Consider the following 21,572-nt stretch of genomic DNA (forward strand, 5'->3'; position numbering starts at 1 on the left):
ATTCTTTTCCCTAGCGCAGGTGCAGCCAAACAGCTGAAAATGGAAGCTCTCAACACAGAATGCCCAATCACAGTTGTGGGCCCAGCACCAAACAGGGGTGTGTACACAGACTTGAGAACTCAATCTACCTTTACCTACCATGAAGGTATTTATACAGTACCATACAAGACAGATATATAAAAACACCTTTCCACTACCAGAGTAAAACTAAATACATGACAATGATAATGTATAATTATGATGTATTCATTTTGCAATCAAATAACATTAATAATATAATATTGATAGAATATTAAATACAAGTTTAGCAGCAGTGCTGCTGTCTCGGGTTCCTCTCTATCAGATTATGCATTTTCTCGCAGCCTGGCAGCGGTGTAAATGGTAGAGCTGTGGATCTCAGCTGTGAACAGGGGGAGAAGCACGTGTCCATTAAAGGGTTATATTTAGAGAGGAACAGCAGGAAGTGCCCTCAGTTTCCAGGCCAGGGTTTCCACAGAGGCGTGACACCAGGTGGGGCAGCTCTTTTCCTGACAGCCTGTCCGGACGGCGAGGCCCTGGGAGGTGCACAGGGGACGCGTGCTTTGCTAAGGTCTGTGTATTTTCTGAGATCCTTTCCCGCCTGAGCTCAGACAGAACGCTGTGACAGGGAATAAATTCTCATTTGCTACGGCTTATTTCACGGTTTCGTTTCTTCTGAATTCGGAGATTGCCGCCAAACCGGTGTTTGATGGCTCGTGGTTCCAGGGGGTCTCTCTCTGAGTAGAGTGGGCAGCTCGAAGCGCCCAGATATTTTTTCCTGATGGTTAGGAATGTGTGTGCGCGAGTGTACGTGTGTTTGTGTGTGTGTGTGTGCGGAGGCTTAACCCTAATAACTTATACCACACCCAACTGCATCTGCTTGAGTTTGAAAATCCTATTACTCTAATAGCAGAACAATGCTGATTGATCACGCAGGCAGTTCATTAAGAGTGCATCTGAAGTGGAGATTGCATTAAGCACTTGCGCTGACACCACAGGCAAACACACACACACACACACACACACACACACGCACACACACGCACACACACACACACACACACATTCAGATAACTAACCCAGGCCTGCATATTCAGGGACCGCCAAGAAAGCGACGTAACATTTCACACCAACACAGACACAACAGACCAAAGACTGAGCGGCTTAAAGCTCCCTCTCTCTCTAATGAAGAACCACATCGCCTTGATTGCATGCGGAACACAGAGAGATTTCTGGGTAGGGTGCAATCAACTAAATGGTAATCCAACTTGTCTCTGACTGCACTTGAAAAGATCTGTCTTACACCCGACATCGATTTGGACATCACTGGTTTGGCCAGGACCAGCAAAAGACATACCCCTTGTTTATGTCCACCAGTTCCACGTGATCGCGGATGAGCCTACCTGGAAATGTCTGGCCCAGAGATTGCGGTGGAGAAAGGGCCGGCTCTGGAGAGACAGGCACTGTCACCCAGGTTTCAGTGGCGCTCGGTGATGAGGTCATAAGGGCGAAGAGGCTAGGTTAAATGCAGTTTTTCAGCTAAAATAAGATGACGGTTGGATTAGAATGGGATTATTTTATGTGACCTGTCGAGCTGCTCCCTCTCTGCAGAGAGATTGTTAAATGAGTGCGAACCCTCTTTCATATGAACACAGCACCATGGCCCAAGACCCAACCCGGGCCCAAGAACTGCGCAACCTGACCCACTTATCAGGCTGAAGGCAGATTAACATACAGTCAACTGACGGATGCGACTTGACGCACTCAGTCGCAATATGTAGGCCTGAGCCGACCGCGTCACGGCCGGCCTCAGAGCCGTATCCCGACGCCGAGCCCCAGCAGTCGTAGTCCGGGGAAAAAATAAAAAAATAAAATTGGAGCACAGGCCTCTCTGTGTGGCTGACTGTTGTTTTGTTTTGGTGTTGTTTTGTCACAAAATGGCGCGCGAACATTGTTATAAATGCAGAGTGAAGAAGAGGAAACAATGAATTCACTGTTCTGTAAGCGCTTAGCAGCACCGGAGGGAGGGAGTTAAACACAAAGCAGACGGACAATGCGCTGCTCCATCACACCAGCACGTAAGTAGCCTACCATATTCGCTTCAGCTCGTGCCTTTTGGATTTTGCTTAACTGATCGTTATTCCTAATTAATTAGCTGGCTAGCTATACAGCAAGACACTGGCTTCTGGCGAGACCTGGCAGACAAGTTTGAAATGCGAGCAATGGTATCCACAGAGAGGACTAAGGGGAGGGTCCTTGGTTTCCAGCCTATAATGACAGTAGCTTTTAGATCACTTCCTTTCGGCTAAAATAAGCAATGTGTCTCTCCAACTACAAATATTAGTCTGCAGTGGTCGGACACCAGTCATATCCTATATCTGCACTGAACAGTCTGAAAATTTGACTATCTGACTCACCCTTAATATATGCATATAACATGGCTATGAGAAGTTCTTTTAAATAAGATATTCAGCTCTCTACAACTGCATGCTGCATAGTAGAATTCTGTTCAATGCGTAGCTGGCTGTCCCATTAAAACTGCACCAACTTCACATAACTACATATATTCAGGATAGTTGTAATGTTATGAATATAACCAGAGCATGCATATATCAGTCATATGTGAAGTCAGTGGGCTGAGCAATGACATACAGCATGCCACCATCCAACATGTTGTAGGGAGATGAAAGTACATGGAAATGCCTGACATTCATTGTGGCAAGCCCTGTCACCCTCCACCCCCTCCACCCCAGGGGCCACATGTGTGTTTTCTCTTTGCGATCCACGCCCGTCTGTGTTAGTGTTAAACTTAGGAAACAGGAAATGAGTGCTCGGAAAGAAATTGCTCATGCCTGAGAACGCCTTTCAAGCTGTAAACTGCGAGCATATTTCAAAGATGAATAACAACATTTTAAATCACAAGCTAATTTGCTACATTTTTTTTTCTTGCAGTAGATTATCAGCATAGCCTACAGTAATGAGTGCAGCCTAAATCTGTTTATTTGCTTGTTCCATTTTTTCCATAAAATGGTACTACTAAAATAGTTGATGAACTACTTCAGTAATTCAGGTCACTGGTTTTGAGCTATGTTAAAATGTTTGGACAGTATCCTGATGTCGGTGTAAAAAAAAAAAAAAGAAAGGAAGAAAGAAAACTTTGTTTCACACAGCTACGGGGACAGAGAGAAACGAGCGCCTTCAGGTCCCGCTCTCTCATCCGGAGCCAAGGTTTCTCCCTCAGAGGCCTCGGCTCCTGTGACACGCCTGTCACCGCTCCCCTCCCCTGCTCTCGCGTGTCATTTATCCACGGCCCGTCCTCGAGTCTCGGGCCAGGAGACACCGGCGTCACGGCCGAGCGCTGGAGCGTTTAACGGGCATCGTTCCCCTGTCGGCCTGAGCCCAGCACCACCCCACCCCACCCCGCCTCGCCTCGCCTCGCCACGGCTCGGCCTTCTAGTCCGTTCCGGGGGGCGGGAGGAGAGGGGCGAGGGCGGGGCGGAGCCCCCACAGCGTGGCGGGTCGGGGGCAACATCTGAGATTTGCTTTCGGCGTAACCCTGGTAACGCGCCCTGTGGATCCCCGCCAAGGAAAACAGGCCTCTGTTCTGGTGTGAAAACCAGGCTCCACAAAGCCTGAACTGCGAAGAGGGAGGGGGGTGGGGGGAATGGTCTTGCTGGAATAGAAGACTTTTAAAAAAATTACGCTGGTATTTTACACTGCGATACCCTCGAAGAAATAAAAGGCCTGGTAGACCACAGTGCATAGAACGATGGTATAATAGCATACAGTAGCACGCCATTAGAGTGCCCAGGGCAAAAGCAATTCAGGACACTCAATACTCATCCTTAACAAAAAGAGGGTATTCATTACCAAATACCATCTTAAGCAGTTCAACAAATGTCCACTGATAGCACTGCACAAGTAGGGCTTGTCTGCAGTCTAGACTCACATAATTAAGCCATCTTAAAACCCCATTCAGGTAGAAAATTTGAGAGCTAATTTATAATACTAGGGATAATTAATTACGAGCAAATAATTATGACTTCCACAACCCCTGATAAACATATTACAAATACTACGTGTTTAACGGACACCTTTATCCAGGGCATGTAATCAGCCGGGTGTCGGCTGCAGCAATTCAGCCCGGTGCAGAAGAACTCGGCAGTGACCCCCCGAGGGATTTGAACCCGTAACCTTCCGCTAACGAAGCACGATGCCAAACCCCAAAGCGACACCGCTCTCAACCTCATTAGTCTGCCCTTTGAAAACTCATTATTTATTCAAGATGTTACTTTTTCCTGCTTTTGGACAGTAAAGCGTTTTTGTGAGGCCTGCTCGTAGCCCTAGCCGCGAGCGGCTCCCCTGATTTAGCGGAGCGCGGACGAGCGAGAGCCCTCCTCCGCAGTGCATGCTTCCTAAAACGCTGCAGCCCCCCCCTCCCCCAGCTGAGTCACTCCGGGGTGCACTTCACCCCCCCAGGTGCCCTGCGGACAGGATGCGTCCGGGTGTGGGAGGAGACAACGGGCGTCAGCGCCGACCCAAACCTGCACTCTCCGGGTCCCACCGGGGCCAATTACAGGGCACCCAGCCCTGGCATGGCAGTGCCAGGATCCAGTACCCGGCCCTGGAATATGCACTGAACCTGGACATTAGCATAGCATGACATGCTACAGAGGCCCCTCTGGTGTCTTTATACAAAGCTCTGTGTGCTTACACCTGCAGAGCAGGAAAGGAATGAACGTACACTGCATTAGCGGCTTCCTTAATCTGACCGTATTCTCCCCCCTGTAGAAAGAGCTTTGCCTTAATGCCGTGAGATTCTGAGAAGACTGATGATCGTTTTGGACCCAGCGAGCCAGTTCTGCTGTTTGTCACCGGAATGGCCGATGCTGGAGTGACATCACTGCTTACGGTGCAGGAGTCCATGATTTGTGCTCCCTCCTCGGTGTGGAGGGAGGGGAGGTTGGGGGAGGCTTTCTGCACTTAAAAATCTTAAAATCTATACTGTGAGGGAAAGGGACGAGCTTTCACACTGGAATGCCGTTCAATTTTCAACCACCGCGCTGTTTTTACACTTTGATTTGATGTGTTTAAGGAGGATTTTTTTTTTACATCCTTAAATGTCAGTGGCAGTCGACAAAATTAACAGAAAGTGTTGTTCGGGGATACGAGCACTTGGCTTTAACATATTAGCCACCTGAAGTGCTCATTGGCTAAATGTCCCCTCTTCTCCAACCAATCACATCTAAGAATGCAGCCGATAGCAGCAGCTGTCAGTATAGCAGCTGGCTGCTGACGGAAATGGCGCTGGTGCTGCTTCAGGTGATGAAGGACTGAAGGGCAAGGTAACGGGTTCGAGCTGCAGTATTCCAGCAGGACCAGGGACTCGCCTCAGAGAAAGACTGCCCCAGGCCTCTCCTGCTGAACAGCCAGCATTCACCCGTCCTCAGAAACACCAGGCTGAGGCGCATTATTCATTCAATTAAAAATAGTCAGCCCCTTCTAACCACACAGGATATAACGAATGGTAGGCTCATATTCTATTTTACTCCACAGAGCGCAGGAGGTCCCATTTTAACCACACTTATTTTCGTCTGCCTGTTACATGTCCACTTTTGTTGCACAAATGCACAAACACACGGTTCAAAGCACATGAAATGATCAAGGGTGCAAACAAGGACGTTCAGCGCAAGGCAGAGGTGTGAAGGTGAGTGGAATCAGTGTTGACGCGTGCGTTTGGGTTTGCGGTGCAGCAGCGAGGCAGCGTTTACGCTGCGAGAGAGACATGCGCATCGCTCACCTGACCCCGACCCGCAGAGAGAAAAGAGGAACCAGCAGCTCCTCCGTCTGCTATCTCTCATACCTCCCCTCTGTTTTTTTCCAGTCCTTTGTTCCTCTAAAGAGCTCAGGGCGCTTCCCGCCGCTGCTGAAGCCGGGGTCGGGCCATTACCCCGATGCTTCACACGGAGCCCCGCGTTTTCAAAGGCTTGCTCGATTTTCCGGTAAGATCTGAGGGGGAGGGAATTCTTTTGAATTCCATTTGGTAATTCTCTTATCTTTCCCGGTGGCGGTTAAGCGCGTCTGGAATTTCAGCGGGCGCTGCGATCGCGCGGTCACATTTGCATCCGCGTTCACATCGGCGCGGGGTTTTACGGCTCCATCCGGACGGAAGCTCCTGGGCGCCGGGGCCTTGAAACTTAATCCGATTTTAAAGGAAATGTCCACCGAAAAGATAAACAGCGCTCGCCGATTGTGATGCTAATGTGCACCATTGTGCAACACGTTTCCTCGACTCAGCCTTACGCGGCACCAGGCTGCTTCTTAAGGGGGAAAATACATTATTAAACCGGGACAAAGCTGCCATTGCTGCTGCTAAATAACTAAAAACTGCGGAGAAATGTGGCCTAGCTAATCTGATCGAGTCCGCGGCCTCTCGTGGCACACATCCCAGTTTCTGAATCCCCTCTGACACGCTGGCTACCTCTGAGGCTAATGCGTCACTGCATGACCCCCAAGCCCCTTCTCACCCCCCCACCCCCTCCCTCGCTGCATTACTTGACTATGCGCAGTGCATTTATGCATCAAGAGGCCTGTACAGTCCAGCACTGGAGAGCTCAGGCAGGTGTGACTCTCCTGAATTAGTAGTGGATGCCGAGAGGTCAGGGGTCAAAGGTCACTGGGAACCGAGTGCGGGGAACGAAACTCTGTTTTGTTAGCATTGGCCCGACAAATGCCAACCGCTTTACACACTACTGCATCACGCACACAATAGAATATGTTTGTGGCGCTTTTAAAGAAATAAACTAACCTAGCGGTTTCCTGTGATAAAAAAACATACCATTTTAAAACAGTGTTCAGTTACAAACTAATCAAGCCTTAATAAGTCAATTTATGAATCCAGCCAGGTAAGCTGACTTGGTTTTAGCCTGGTTTATTAATAATAATAATAATAATAATAATAATAATAATACATTTATTTTATATAGTGCTTTTCATGGACTCAAAAGACGCTTTACAATAAATGGTACATACATACATACATACAATGAAACATTTTGGCTGGCCCATATAAACTGCTTATTCATTTTTTTCTGTAAAATCCAATAGATATAGGGTATTATTTACATTTTAAATACCAATTTTAGATCATTTGTTTGTGCACAGCATACGGTGTGACTGAAAGAGACCCTGAAGCACGAATAGCCTGAGATGGGTTTCTCTAACACTGCATGTGGCTCCAGAGAGGAAGCAGAGATGAAGGGCTTGTGAGGCCCCTCTCTTCCTGTCAGTCAGTGATGACTCCGTTTTGTTGTTGCACAGGGCCGTGCGGTTCGCAGGAAGAGCAGGGTCGCTACAGCACACCTACAGCAGCGCACACACAGCCCCGCTTTACCGCGTACTGCTTTCTGGCGGCTACAGCGCCAGACTGAGCCGCGCTTCCCGTTCTCCCCGCTCGCTCCGCGGGGAGGTAACGACATCATCCGTCACTGTCGGCAGGAGGGCCGCTTCCTGCGTCACGCGGTAATTACGCCGAGGCTCCGAGCCGCCTTCGTCGCCGCCGACATCATCATCCTCGGCGCCGCCGCCATCATCGTCGTCGTCATCATTAACGGCACGTTGCGCGCGGCCGACAGGGCGGGAACAGGGTGGCGCTCGAACCGCACATCGGGCGGAACGGGCAAAAAACGGACCAATCGACACTCTGCTCAGTCATTCCTTTCCCCCCATAGCCGTTAGCATCTAAAATGCATCAGTCTCTCAGCGGGAGCAGTGCTGCGTGTGCTGCTCCTCCCTTAGATCTGCAGTGCGCGTCTTCTGCAGGCGAAACCGTCTGAGCAGCCCCAGACTGCAGCCTCGCAGATTACATTTAGAACCGAAGTTGATCCGCACGCTCGATCCCCGCTCCAGTTTCCTCAGTTCTTCCGCGCTTGTCCCGCCCGCCTTTTGGAAGATCGGAGGGGTGTGTGAGGGCGTGGGGTTGTAACCGAGGAAGTGGAATGGCATGGATTTATTTGGGCGGTTCCATTAACCGCTGCCCTGGGTGAATGTTTGCGGACCTGACACGCTGTTCGGTGGTATTAACCCCACGCGTCCCGCGGAGAGAACAGAGCCACGACAGTCCCGCACACCACTCCCGCACGCCGCTCCCGGGCTTTGTATAATGGAACATGTTAATATATGACATGTTTCCTCATTTCCCATGGGAGCATAGGTTTACTCTGCTTCTCTCTCTCTCCCTCCCCCTCTCTCTCTCTCTCTCTCTCCTCCCTCTCTCTCCCTCCTTGTCTTTCTGTGTCCTTATCCCCCCCCGCTTCTCGCATTCTCTCTGCATGCTACCCATCTTTTCCCCCCACTGCCGCTCTCTGTCTTTCTCTCCCTCTCTCATTAGCTAGTACAGCGGTACGCTCAGATAACACGTTCGAAAATGAGACCAGATTTAATCCTCTGTTTATGAGATCCCGGTCTGCGATAGACAAAGAGAGAGCACCGTCGTGCTCGACTTTACGGGGGAAACGCTCGTAATTCTATTTTCTCAGTAAACAGCCCACGCGAAGCGACGGGCGCTGCGGCAGGACGCTGCCCGCCACGGCCGAGTACAATAACATGCCCTCCATTCCACAGCCACGGGATCCACAACCCAGTCAACCGCCCGAAGAGGAAGGGAAGGGCCTGTTCGCTCCAGAGAGCTACGCGCTCCAGCTACAAACAGCCTTGGATTCCTGAACGGTGCGGGCCCAAAACAATGGACAATTACATTAAACGCGGCGCGCTCGGTCCGTTTCCGAGAATTAAACACGAGGCCTGGAAACAAAGGCGAGCCAGAAATACTGTAACTGTACAAAAATAGCAAGCTTTTCATTGGACCTGCCTTCGGTTCACGATTTTACACACAACATGAACACTGTGTCAAAAAAAACAAGAGGATACAAAACCTTAAAGATTTATCAAACGAGAAGGAGGCCATTTAAGTCTATTTAGGTGTACAGTACATGATCCTTTTTATAAGAAACGGGACTCCGCTAACTCTGATAATTCTGCAAATTGAGCCAAGGTTACCCATTGACACAGTAAACTGCCCATTTTCCAGTTTAAACCAGGTTAAACCAGGTTAAACTTCTAATGTGAACAGGAGCCAGTCTCCTGAGGCTGCAATCACAATGTAAAATAAATAAACCTTGTGATATGACAAACAAAACATTGCTATCTATCTATGCTATGCCTAGCTAACCACAGAAACCTCAGATGCACAACTGAAACAGGATATCGACAGAGCAGTGACCACAGACCCTAAGGCTGGGGGTGACAGTGTGTGCAGTGCCAGTGAAATGTGGGACGTTAATTGGTGTACATCAACGGTGATGATGTCACAGGGGTAGGTCTGCTAAGGGGTTTGGACCATGACCCCCCCCGCTGGCCACCCCACACAATCACGGATAAGCCCAATGAGCTAATGGCCAACCAAAGGGAGGGATGTCAAGCATCTAAACACACAATATAAACCCACGGTATCAATAATAATGCTAATATGAAAATAAATGTACTAAGACATTAATTGCAATGTCACACACAGATGTGTTAAGCCTGTCTGCCATGCATAGACCAGAGCTTCAGCGTCTAATAAAGCAGGGTGAGGAGATGTGCACGATTTAATGGGAGAGAAAAGCGTTCTTTGCGTGCGCTTACAGTGTGCACAGCAACTGGAGTCGGCGGTTTGCATACATTTCACAATAAGAGTCTGAAAAGAAAATCTGTGCGGACCGTAAACAATCTCAGCCATTCAGGGCGGCCCGCGGCGCCTGACCCGGCAGCGGGACGGCGTGGGGATTTGGGGCATCAGCTGAACACATGCCTCGCTCAATACGCCATTGTTCTCCGCCCGGGCCGCGATGCGCGCACCCGCCCCCTCGCCCGGGCGAGCGCCGCGCCAAATCCCCACCGCCGCTGACGCCGCCGTCGCCTTCCCCGCCGGGCCCGCCGGGCCGCGCCATCGTCGCGGACGCCGGCCCCGCATCCCGCCCTTTTTAAGAGCCCCGGGACGGTCGCCGGCGAAGCCGACGGGGCTTTGGGTTGTGGAATGGCGCCAAGGGCCCGTCACATAACAACAGGGGTACCGGGGAGTTTGGGAGGGGCGCCGGCCGTGTCGTTTGATCGTTCGCGGGGCGGGGCAGACTTCCTTTCCCGCGTACATTCGCACGGTGCGCACAATGGGTTCTGAGGAAAATAACAAAATAAACTTAAACCTCACAAATGGGGCGATGACGTACAGTAGCGGCCTTTGGCCCCCTGATTAGGCAGATTAGACCGGGCCTCTGGGGGCCCGGGCTGCTATTCCCAGGCTTTTTCTGGGAGCCTGAGACTGTCTGACGCGCCTGACACGCCTCACACATGGAGCCGATAATGCCCAGCACTCTGTGGCCTTTAGGCTGCGGAGGCACATAAAGGTCAGGTCATATCGAGGGAGCGTACAGAGCATATACACATACGTACACAGACACACACACGGGGCAGTGTATTTTATTTTAAGGTATACAGGTATGAATTCACGCAAGGGTAGGCAACACCGTTGCAAATGGTAATTTACTACTTAAACGCAACTTTTATTTAATACTAAAAATTGCACATCGCAACAGTATGATGAAGACTGTGTGACAAACTCAAGGTGAATTGCTATTAATGAAACTTGAACCAGTTTCATTAAAAAACACGTGCAGAGACGTTTGTGGAAATGCATGACGGAGTCAGAGCCAAGCGACACCGGCGGTGAAACCTCTCAGGCTCCTCCTGCCCAGCCCAACGGGGACTGGGTCCTGAAAACTGGGAGCACATCGACAGTGTGGAAAAGGTTTGGTTTCCGAAAAATTAGACACTGCACAGAAAAATGTAACATGCAAGCTGTACAAACAGCATGTTACCGTAAAGTGTGAAAACGCAATTAACTCAAAAACTATTTAAGATTTAGCTTGAATTTTGTATAATGTTTGCAGGTTGCACATTAGGGTTTTTTTCATGTATACTATCCAATTTTTGAACCTTGTTCAATATTTCACCCCGTTCCGTGTACATGTGCAGAACAAATATTGTGCAATTCACTCATGCATTTTACAGCATATTTCAGTCAGACGTCAGGTACACGGAGATGTCACGCAGACACACTACAGGTTTGAATCTGGATGAGATAAAGCTGTTTTTGCTCTTTAGAACAGGCTTTGCACGTCCAGCTGTTCAAATAGGTCACCTGAGTCACCATGGATACAGGCATCTGCTTAGCCAATAATAACAATCAGCTGATCAGTTACCAACAGCAACGCAGACAGAACAGGCCTCGCCTCCCCTGGCTGCCGGTAAGCCATCAAAGTCGACCTGCGCACAGGGCCCGGCACAGAAAATAGCAATCAAATGCTCCTGGGTGCAGATTAGATTAGAGGACAGAAGGCCCTGCCACCCAGCGCGCAGCCTCTTCAAAGCGGCATTCATTACACGTGCGGCCGCTAACCCAGCGCCTTTGATAAAGGTTGCCAGCTGAATCCAGGCAAATAAAAGCTCTGCCATCACAAGGCAGGAGCAAAGGAGAGAGCAGACGTCCAGTCACCCAACACAAGCTCTGCAGACACACAAGTGGCCCTGGCAGCCACTACATCCGGTTGGAAAGGACAGGCCGTCACAGTGAATGACTAATTAATGTAACTGTCATTAGCACAAGTATTGTTGATTATAATGACACGCGTGAATGCCATCATTACATCATTAAGATCACTAGTTTTATTTCTGTAAAGGCCAGCCAGGGCTGTAATCAATCCCAACGACACCGCCGCCACCTTGAAAAGCTGCTAATTTTGCCATTGCTAGAACAAAGAATAAAAAGGGCAATTATCCCCATAGAAGATGACTGTGTTTGTTTTAAACAATGAATTAAAGATTTTTATTGGTCAACTTCACATTATTTTGCCAAAATGAACAATGAGACAGTTCTAAACTGAAGGGTCAGAGCATTACACCACTAATTTACACTGCATCTCTCTCTCTCTCTCTCTCTCTCTCTGTTCATGCCTCTCTAAATGCTTCTTTTACTCTCTCATGCGTGCACACGTACGTGCACACACATATATTCTGCTGAATTAGGTGGACTTCACTCGTTTATATTGGATATTTTTCCATTGTCTGTATCTCATGTAACAGCACAGCAGGTTCTGTGAAGCAAAGCATGATCCAGGCTGTGTAATGCCGTGTTGCAGACCATGTAATGCTGTGTTATGTGTTTGGCAGGAACAGGACTGTGTAATGCTGTGTTTTGTGTTTGGTAGGAGCAGGGCTGTGTAATGCTGTGTTTTGTGTTTGGTAGGAGCAGGGCTGTGTAATGCTGTGTTTTGTGTTTGGTAGGAGCAGGGCTGTGTAATGCTGTGTTTTGTGTTTGGTAGGAGCAGGGCTGTGTAATGCTGTGTTTTGTGTTTGGTAGGAGCAGGGCTGTGTAATGCTGTGTTTTGTGTTTATAAGGAGCAGGGCTGTGTAATGCTGTGTTTTGTGTTTGGTAGGAGCAGGGCTGTGTAATGCTGTGTTTTGTGTTTGGTAGGAGCAGGGCTGTGTAATGCTGTGTTTTGTGTTTGGTAGGAGCGGAGCTGTGTAATGCTGTGTTTTGTGTTTGGTAGGAGCAGGCTGTGTAATGCTGTGTTTTGTGTTTGGTAGGAGCAGGACTGTGTAATGCTGTGTTTTGTGTTTGGTAGGAGCAGGACTGTGTAATGCGTGTTTTGTGTTTGGTAGGAGCAGGCTGTGTAATGCTGTTGTTTTGTACAGGGTTTTGGTTAGGAGCAGGCTGTGTAATGCTGTGTTTTGTGTTTGGTAGGAGCAGGACTGTGTAATTCGCGTTTTTGTGTTTGTTTGGTAGGAGCAGGGCTGTGTAATGCTGTGTTTTGTGTTTGGTAGGAGTCAGGACTGTGTAATGCTGTGTTTTGTGTTTGGTAGGAGCAGGCTGTGTAATGCTGTGTTTTGTGTTGGTAGGAGCAGGGCTGTGTAATGCTGTGTTTGGTTTGGGAGGAGCAGGCTGTGTAATGCTGTGTTTTGTGTTTGGTAGGAGCAGGCTGTGTAATGCTGTGTTTTGTGTTTGGTAGGAGCAGGGACTTCGGTTGTAGTGCAGGCGTGTAATGCTGTGTTGTTTGGTAGGAGCAGGGCTGTGTAATGCTGTGTTTTGTGTTTGGTAGGAGCAGGACTGTGTAATGCTGTGTTTTGTGTTTGGTAGGAGCAGGGCTGTGTAATGCTGTGTTTTGTGTTTGGTAGGAGCAGGGCTGTGTAATGCTGTGTTTTGTGTTTGGTAGGAGCAGGGCTGTGTAATGCTGTGTTTTGTGTTTGGTAGGAGCAGGGCTGTGTAATGCTGTGTTTTGTGTTTGGTAGGAGCAGGACTGTGTAATGCTGTGTTTTGTGTTTGGTAGGAGCAGGACTGTGTAATGCTGTGTTTTGTGTTTGGTAGGAGCAGGACTGTGTAATGCTGTGTTTCATGTTTGGTAGGAGCAGGACTGTGTAATGCTGTGTTTTGTGTTTGGTAGGAGCAGGGCTGTGTAATGCTGTGTTTTGTGTTTGGTAGGAGCAGGCTGTGTATGCTGTGTTTGGTTTGGTAGGAGCAGGACTGTGTAATGCTGTGTTTTGTGTTTGGTAGGAGCAGGCTGTGTAATGCTGTGTTTTGTGTTTGGTAGGAGCAGGCGGTAATGCTGTGTTTGTGTTTGGTAGGAGCAGGGCTGTGTAATGCTTGTTTGTGTTTGGTAGGAGCAGCGTGTAATGCTGTGTTTTGTTAGTAGGAGCAGGACTGTGTAATGCTGTGTTTTGTGTTTGGCAGGAACAGGGCTGTGTAATGCTGTGTTTTGTGTTTGGTAGGAGCAGGGCTGTGTAATGCTGTGTTTTGTGTTTGGTAGGAGCAGGACTGTGTAATGCTGTGTTTTGTGTTTGGTAGGAGCAGGACTGTGTAATGCTGTGTTACATGTTTGGTAGGAGCAGGACTGTGTAATGCTGTGTTACATGTTTGGTAGGAGCAGGACTGTGTAATGCTGTGTTTTGTGTTTGGTAGGAGCAGGGCTGTGTAATGCTGTGTTTTGTGTTTGGCAGGAACAGGACTGTGTAATGCTGTGTTATGTGTTTGGTAGGAGCAGGACTGTGTAATGCTGTGTTTTGTGTTTGGTAGGAGCAGGACTGTGTATTGCTGTGTTATGTGTTTGGTAGGAGCAGGACTGGGTATTGCTGTGTTACGTGTTAGGCAGGGCTCGGTCCTGGCAGCGATGGCCAGCTGCTCACACTCGATCGCTGTCTTCTTTGTCCCAAATTCAGCTGTCAACAGAGCTGCTGTTTGCCGATGCTTTCAATCCCCAGTCACACACTGGCGCCTGATACCTCCCTCTCTCCTGCTTTCACCATCTCTCTCATTCACCCTATTGCCCTCCCTTCCATCTCCTTCCCATAACAACTCTCTTACTCTCTGTCTCCCTTCCTCTCTTTGTCTCTCTCTCTCTCTCTCTATGACACACAGGGACACACACATGCACACAGCACACAATATGAAGTTCACCTGCGGAAATTCACACAATAGCCGTGTGACAGCGACCGTGGCCTGGTCCCTGAACGGCAGAATAACGGTGTTCATGTGCAGGGACACTCTGGCTGAGCCAGAAACCCGCCAGTGACACAACAGAAATGTCACCGAGCTGCGAAACCCTGCGGAGCGGAAAAGGTCACAGGCGATGACAGAGAGGCGGTGTAAAAGACAGCAATGATGACATGTAACAGTATTTGCATAGTGCAACCATAGCAACATGTACCACTCTGTACAATTCTGCCATAATATCATATTAGACCGTGGATAATGTTGCCATAACAACGTGTAACACTGAGTACAATGTTGCCATAACAACATGCAACACTGTGCGCACAATGCTGTCATAACAACACGTAACACTGTGAACAATGTTGCCATAACAACATGTAACACTACGTACGATGCAGTCGTAACAGTGTAACACTGAGTACAATGTTGTACACACTGTTATATATGCAACAATGACAAAATACAGTGCATTTAAATCCATCTTGATATGTAATAACATATATAATACTGCTATAACAAAATGTAGCCAATTTAGTGCGGGTTGTCGCATTTGGTTATGGCGGCATTACACAAACATTGCAAAAAATGTGATGGAGCAACACAGCAGGCTTGTTACATTGTGACAACATTGTTGGGACGGGTGTTAGAAAAAGACAGGTCACTCAAAAGGCGTAGCCAGAAGAAAGACACACGTACACACACGTGTGAAAAGGATCAAACGCTCAGCTAAACGCTTAGCCTCACAGCTTATTCACCGCTTACAGCCCGCTAAAGAGAGCACTAGGGCTGCAGCTTAGCGATGGGCTGGGCCTGTGATTGCATTTCTTCCCACTGAGTCCTGCTGTGCGTGTAAAAACGGAGAAGGAAAATGGAGCCCGCTGATTTGCACCACTGCTAGGCTCCACCTCCAGAGCAGAAATCACCCTCCCGCCCCCTCGTCCTCTTGTCCAATTGGTTGTAACAGCACTCTGAGAAATTGCATAAGGAAAGCAAATCATGCATTGCAATAACTGCGTTTGAATCAAAGCCATGGCTGCGTCTGCACTCACGAATGATAAAAAGGTGTCCTCTGTGTTCCACGGTGTTGCCGTGGCCTTCCGAAATTTGACGGGCGTGAGGTTACCGGGACAACGCGTCCCGATGTGGCCGGTGCTTATGCCGCGGGTGAACCACGGTCTGCGTAAACATCGGCCGGAACACCACCCCACACAGGGGCTTAATGCCGGGGCGTCGGTTTCTCTACCAATATCTTTACGTTTTTCAGCTACTCCACCTGACGTTAACCTACGCTTCCTAACATAGGGCCGACCTTTAAAAAGCAAAATAAATGTCAAACATTTCTCGTCTTCGCGCTGCACCGTAGTCCTGTCTTAAGCTAGAGAACACCGTGTACATTCTGAAGAGACGGGCACGAACAGGAAACAAATAAAAAGGTCAGCAGCAGCTAGCGCTGCGTCAAAGAAAAAAAACATTTTTAATTTGATTTGAAGCACAAGCAAAATCACGGTTCCCACACATTGTTTCAAACAGCCACTCCTGCCCGATCTCCTGCGTCTCGTTAAACAAAAGCGAACGTGTGAAAGTGAAGCGAAGGTGAAGACCTCGCCTGGCGTGGCCTTAAGAAAGCCGGCCGGCCGGAGTCGATACTTCACGCTGCATTAATAAGCACTCGGGCTATCGAGCTGCTTAATGCGCGCAATTATCAACTACCGTGTAACATTCGGACCAGTCAATAGTGCTCACCAGGCAATCATCCATTTCCTCTTATGAATACAAATTTCCCTTTCGCTGCGTACCGCTGCAGCGAGGGGTCACCGTACACTCAATATCTTATGCAAACACATAGCAAGCAATATGACTTACTTGCGGGGAGGGCACAGTCAAAGCTGAAAAGGCTGGCTGATCAATGCAGCTGGTATCTGTAGGGATTAAACCCAACCTGCTTATTATACCCCTTTCCCACTGTAGAGCTGGAACCAGGCTGGCTCATTATACCCCTTTCCCACTGTAGAGCTGGAACCAAGCTTGTTCACCATATCCGTTGGTGGAAATAGGTGCAGGATTGAGATGGGGTAGAAGAGGCCCAACTGGAATCAGTACCTTTGATCCACTCACCTATGTAAAGAGAAGAGTCTTTCCTCCGCACATGATCGTCGATGTAGGATACCCCCAGGGGCTGGACGGGCGTGGCCCCGATCCCCAGCAGCACCTGGGCCCCGATCAGCAGCAGGTACATCATGTTGGTGTTGGCCCGGTTCCCGCACAGGAAGCCCGGGTCCCGCCCGTCAGTCCGGGAGCTGTTGGAGCACACGTCGCGCCCCTCCTCTGCCCGCCACGTCTCCCCGGCCTCGAACTCGTACTGGTGGGCCAGGAACTCCGGCAGGGCGGAGAGCAGCGCGCCCAGCGCCATGACGATGCCGCCGCAGCCAATCAGGCGCGGCCGGTGGGCCTTGGCCCCGAAGTAGCTGACGAACAGGATGAGGGCCAGGTTCCCGATCTCGAAGCTGCTGGCGATCACGCCCACGTCCGCGCTCTGCAGGTTGAAGCGCCGCTCCAGCGTGGTCAGGACGCTCACCTGGAACAGGGACGGAGGAAGAGCGGTCAAACAGGGACGGTGGAAGAGCGGTCAAACAGGGACAGAGGAAGAGCGGTCAAACAGGGACGGAGGAAGAGCGGTCAAACAGGGATGGTGGAAGAGCGGTCAAACAGGGACAGAGGAAGAGCGGTCAAACAGGGACGGAGGAAGAGCGGTCAAACAGGGACGGTGGTAGAGCGGTCAAACAGGGACGGTGGTAGAGCGGTCAAACAGGGGCGGAGGAAGAGTGGTCAAACAGGGACGGCGGAAGAGCGGTCAATATTATATTTCAAACTTTCTATTACATTTTCAAAGTATGACATCATTTACATGATATATACATGTTCAGAAAACAATAAATACATTTGCACATATGATTTGTTAATATTTTATTTATAATGTCTTAGATTTTAATAGTTACCTAATATCAATATAATAATAATAATAATAATATAAGAAGAAGTTTAATTACTGATATCACAACTTCAAGGTTGTGCTTTCGATTGTCAGGTTTCACACTGCGGTTGTATCCTTGTACAAGATACTAAACCTAAATTACTTCAGTAATTATCCAGCTGTATAAATGCATTGCATGTAGAGAATGTATGTAAAAGAATGTAATCTGTGTAAGACGCTACGAATAAGAGCATCTGCTAAATGGCTTTAATAAAATAATAAACATCTTTATTGATGCACATTCTATGAGCAAGTAGAACAGCAAAACAAACTAATTCCAGGGGAGATTTGTGTAAAATCCTACAGGAACTCTGCATATGTTGATAAACTGAAAGACTTAGAGGAAAGGAGGTCAGCCTAGGAACTACGCAGAGAAAAACTTGAGCTGGCTCAAGTACGGACTAAATCAAGGAGACGTTCCCAGCGGAGGAAACAAACTTAATCGACGTGTCCCTGCAGAATGTGGGAAAAAAGTGAGGGAACCCTGAAAATTCAAATCATGACCTAATAACGATGATGCGTTTCTGGGACCAAGCTCACCAAGACATCTGGGACATTAGAGATGGTTTAACTAGGTCCGGAATTTAAACTCACAGAAAGCACTGAGATTGGGCTGAATCACAAGAGAACTGAGAATGAGAATTGAGAGTGTGAGGAGTTTAAGAAGGGCCTGAATTTGAACTGAAAAAAAGATTTAGGATAAGACTGAATTTAAAAAGGGCCTGCATTTAAAATGGAAGTTGACAGGTCACAGAAGCAGGAATTACGTTTCGGGGTTCATAACAGAATTCATAGATTCGTGTTACAAAGGACTTAAGTTGGGCCAATACTTAAACTCACAGAGAGATGCAAGATGGAGGAATGATTTAGCCAGCTAGAGTGTAGAGGCCCTGCTCGCTGCAGTCCTCTTTTTCCACCTGATGTACACTGACACAGAGATCCTCCGCCTCTGTCAGAGATCAGCTTCTCTGCCAAGGTCATTTAGTTTAGCCACGCTCCGCTAACTCTCACTTACATAGCTTTCTTGGAAGCTACTTCTCCCGCTCTGAGTTAATGGCGCAGCATTTAAGGTCAAAGTGATAAAAGCACCCCGCAATGTCAAAGGGAAAAGTCCACAAAATCCAGCTCGGCCTAAAACATTTAGCTTCTCTTTCTGTCCTCAGCTGTCCCCGATGTTGCCAAATGCACTTCTGAATGCTACGGAATCCTGCGCCACAGGAACGTTGCAGTCATAGTTTAAAACGCGCTGGCTCTAGTTCAGGTTGGACGCCTCCCAGCCACCTAAAGGGATCTACGTATGGCATCATCCCGTACAAGCGCACGGGAAGAAGCGTGTGGCCACGTACGGCCATCACGGTTTATCACACGGCTTTATCTCGCACCCAAGGCGAGGACAGGGTCCACTGTTAAGAGAGAATGGCGTAGCCTGTGAGTCTGATAATGAGACCCGCTGCGGGCCGGGCCGGGCCGGGCTGGGCTGGGCTGCGGGGTGGTTCTGCTGTGTCAGCGATCGTCTTTGTGGTGGAGGGGGTTCTGATACCAGTCCAGCTCCCCCCCCCCCCTCCCCGCTCCATCCTGATTCTCTGGCCCAGAGACGCGGGTGAAACGCAAGCTCAACACAACAGCACAGCATCCTACTGCACTAGCAGAAAACTGCAATACTGCTTCAAATTTTTTTTAAATAGTAATGTGCGTACATAATACTATTTTATACATACACACATACATAAACGCAACGTGTGTACACACACACAAAAAAGACACGTACAAAAACATGCACGTACCCATTCCAAAGTACGTGGGGGTAAAATAGTCACGAAATACTTGTTTGGCAAGACGTAGGATTTCAAAGCTGTTCTAGTGACCCAGCAGCACCTTCTTGAGCTCTGTTCCTTCTCTTCTGAAGGCGTTGTGCTGTCTGGCGAGTGTCACATTTCCCCACCAAAACTCCACCGACGGGCCTCCCACCATTTTCCTTGTACCTCTGTTATTTTTACGAGACGGTCAGGAAAGGTTCACAGGGACTCAGCCAAAGATAAAAATATCTTCGGTTTTCAACGTCTAGGAACCAGCTGAGGAGCCGTCGCCCGCCTGGCCGTTTTCGTTCTCCGCGGACGATACTCGCCCAGCTACTCCGGAGGAGCGCACGATAATGCGCAGGCATGTTTCTGCCCGATTCCCAGAGCGGTCTGGATTGGGCCTTCTACCGAGGGATAGTAGCATGTTAAAGGGGAAACGCCAGAACCGGAAGAGCTCCGCCCCCTGACCCCCTGACTCTGCCTAAAGGTCACACTCTGAAGAGATGAAGAGACATGAAAAGGCAAACTGTACATACAGAAATAGGATTGGGGTGGGGGGGGGGGCAGTGCAAAAAAGAACAACAGGTCTGTGGAGAGACATAACACAAATAAAACTATATAATAGAACATTTCAATAATATTTGCTGAAATAGTAAGCTGATAGCTATATTTATCTAAATGTGTTTAATAATACCGTAATATGTGATAATTACTTTTCAGTACATTTATCATAAATAGTTTGTATATTCCTAATTAAGTGATTTCATGAATACAGATTTAGGAAATTTTGAAAAAAAACATGAACACATTTCAAAACAAATAAGCTTAACCTTTAATCTGAAAAATTGTCACTGAAAAATCTACTTGTGCACTGGTACAGTCTCTGGCAATTCCTAGTAATTCAGCCCTCCCTGCCGCCACAGAAAAATGAGTCTCAGTTGATAGTCTTGTTCATTACTCAGGTGTTACCGAAGCAGTCTTTCAGAGCAGTTAAATCTGCGCTCTATGACATTAGTATTTGTCTACACACAGGCTCTGTTTTTTACAAACAGTCCTAGAATCATTGAAAAGAGTTCCAATTGAATTACTCTCCAGACTGTGGTGGCTAGAAATGATCGTGTTCTGAACTTTTTTTCCTGCCATTGGGAGCAGGCTGATATCGTTACAAGCTGAGCCGTGCCAGCTGGTGACTGCAGGAAGCGGCTGAGCATGCTGGATATCCGTGATAACCAGAGAAAGGGGTCTGCAGGCAAAATGACCCCTCGGGGCCCTCAACCCGTTGCCACACGCCAGGCGGCCGCCCCCTTTCACATTCGCACGCATGTGTATGCATGATGTGTGCATGTGTGTGTGTGTATATGTGTCTGCGTGTGTGTGTGGGAGTGTGTGTGTGTGTATGCATGATGTGTGTATGTGTGTGTGCATGTGTGTGTGTGTGTGTGTGTCTGCGTGTGTGTGTGGGAGTGTGTGTGTGTGTCTGGGTGTGTGTGTATGTGTGCATGTGCACCTGCACGTGTGGTTTTCCTGAAAGTCATGTGGGTCCGTGTGTACGTGCGTTTATGTGTACATCTGCACATATACATGTTCATGTGTGTGTGTGAGTCTGGGTCTGCGTGTGTGTATGTGTGTGTGTCAGTGTGTGTCTGTGTGTACTGAGTGAGTGTGTGTGTGTGTGTGTGTGTGAGAGAGAGAGAGGGAGAGATGCGGTTGCCCACAGAGGCCGTTGAAAAGGGAAATGAAAGCAGGCTGTAGAAACAGGGCCATCTGCCTCTGTGCTCAGACCCCATGCCAGGAACTGCAACCTGTTGACAGCCTGGCGGAGATGCTCCGTGCTGGGGTGCCATTCCAGCTCGCTCTTCCTGTCCGTGCGAAGGCGCCGCCCACGCGCAGCCGGCACGGGCCCACCGCGGGCCCACCGCGACCAAGCCAGCCTCCCCTGATGCGCCAAACCGCTTAACGCATTCAGACCGAGGAAACCACGGCCACATTAAGCCATAACGTCCACAGCAAAGCCCTCCAAGTAGATGCATCTCACGCCACCTCGAATGGATGGCTTGGCTCCGTTTCAAAGCCGACAAATTATGGGAAAAACCGGAAGCCCATTAGGGCGACTGAGTGGCCCTTTCCCCCCGCTGTTAAAATT

At 48.8% G+C, this 21,572-nt stretch overlaps 1 protein-coding gene across 1 annotated transcript in view; it reads right to left on the reverse strand.

Moving 5' to 3' along the window:
• The window catches only part of slco3a1a (solute carrier organic anion transporter family member 3A1a), a 61,451-nt gene that overhangs the window by 32,459 nt on the left and 7,420 nt on the right, over positions 1 to 21,572 (reverse strand). Inside the window, exon 2 of the mRNA XM_064312224.1 lies at positions 16,715 to 17,174. Coding sequence (XP_064168294.1) covers positions 16,715 to 17,174 — 460 coding nt within the window. The remainder of the gene's footprint in view (positions 1 to 16,714; positions 17,175 to 21,572) is intronic.

The sequence above is a fragment of the Anguilla rostrata genome, chromosome 16 (genome assembly GCF_018555375.3).
Source record: "Anguilla rostrata isolate EN2019 chromosome 16, ASM1855537v3, whole genome shotgun sequence".
In the NCBI taxonomy this organism is placed as follows: Eukaryota; Metazoa; Chordata; class Actinopteri; order Anguilliformes; family Anguillidae; genus Anguilla; species Anguilla rostrata.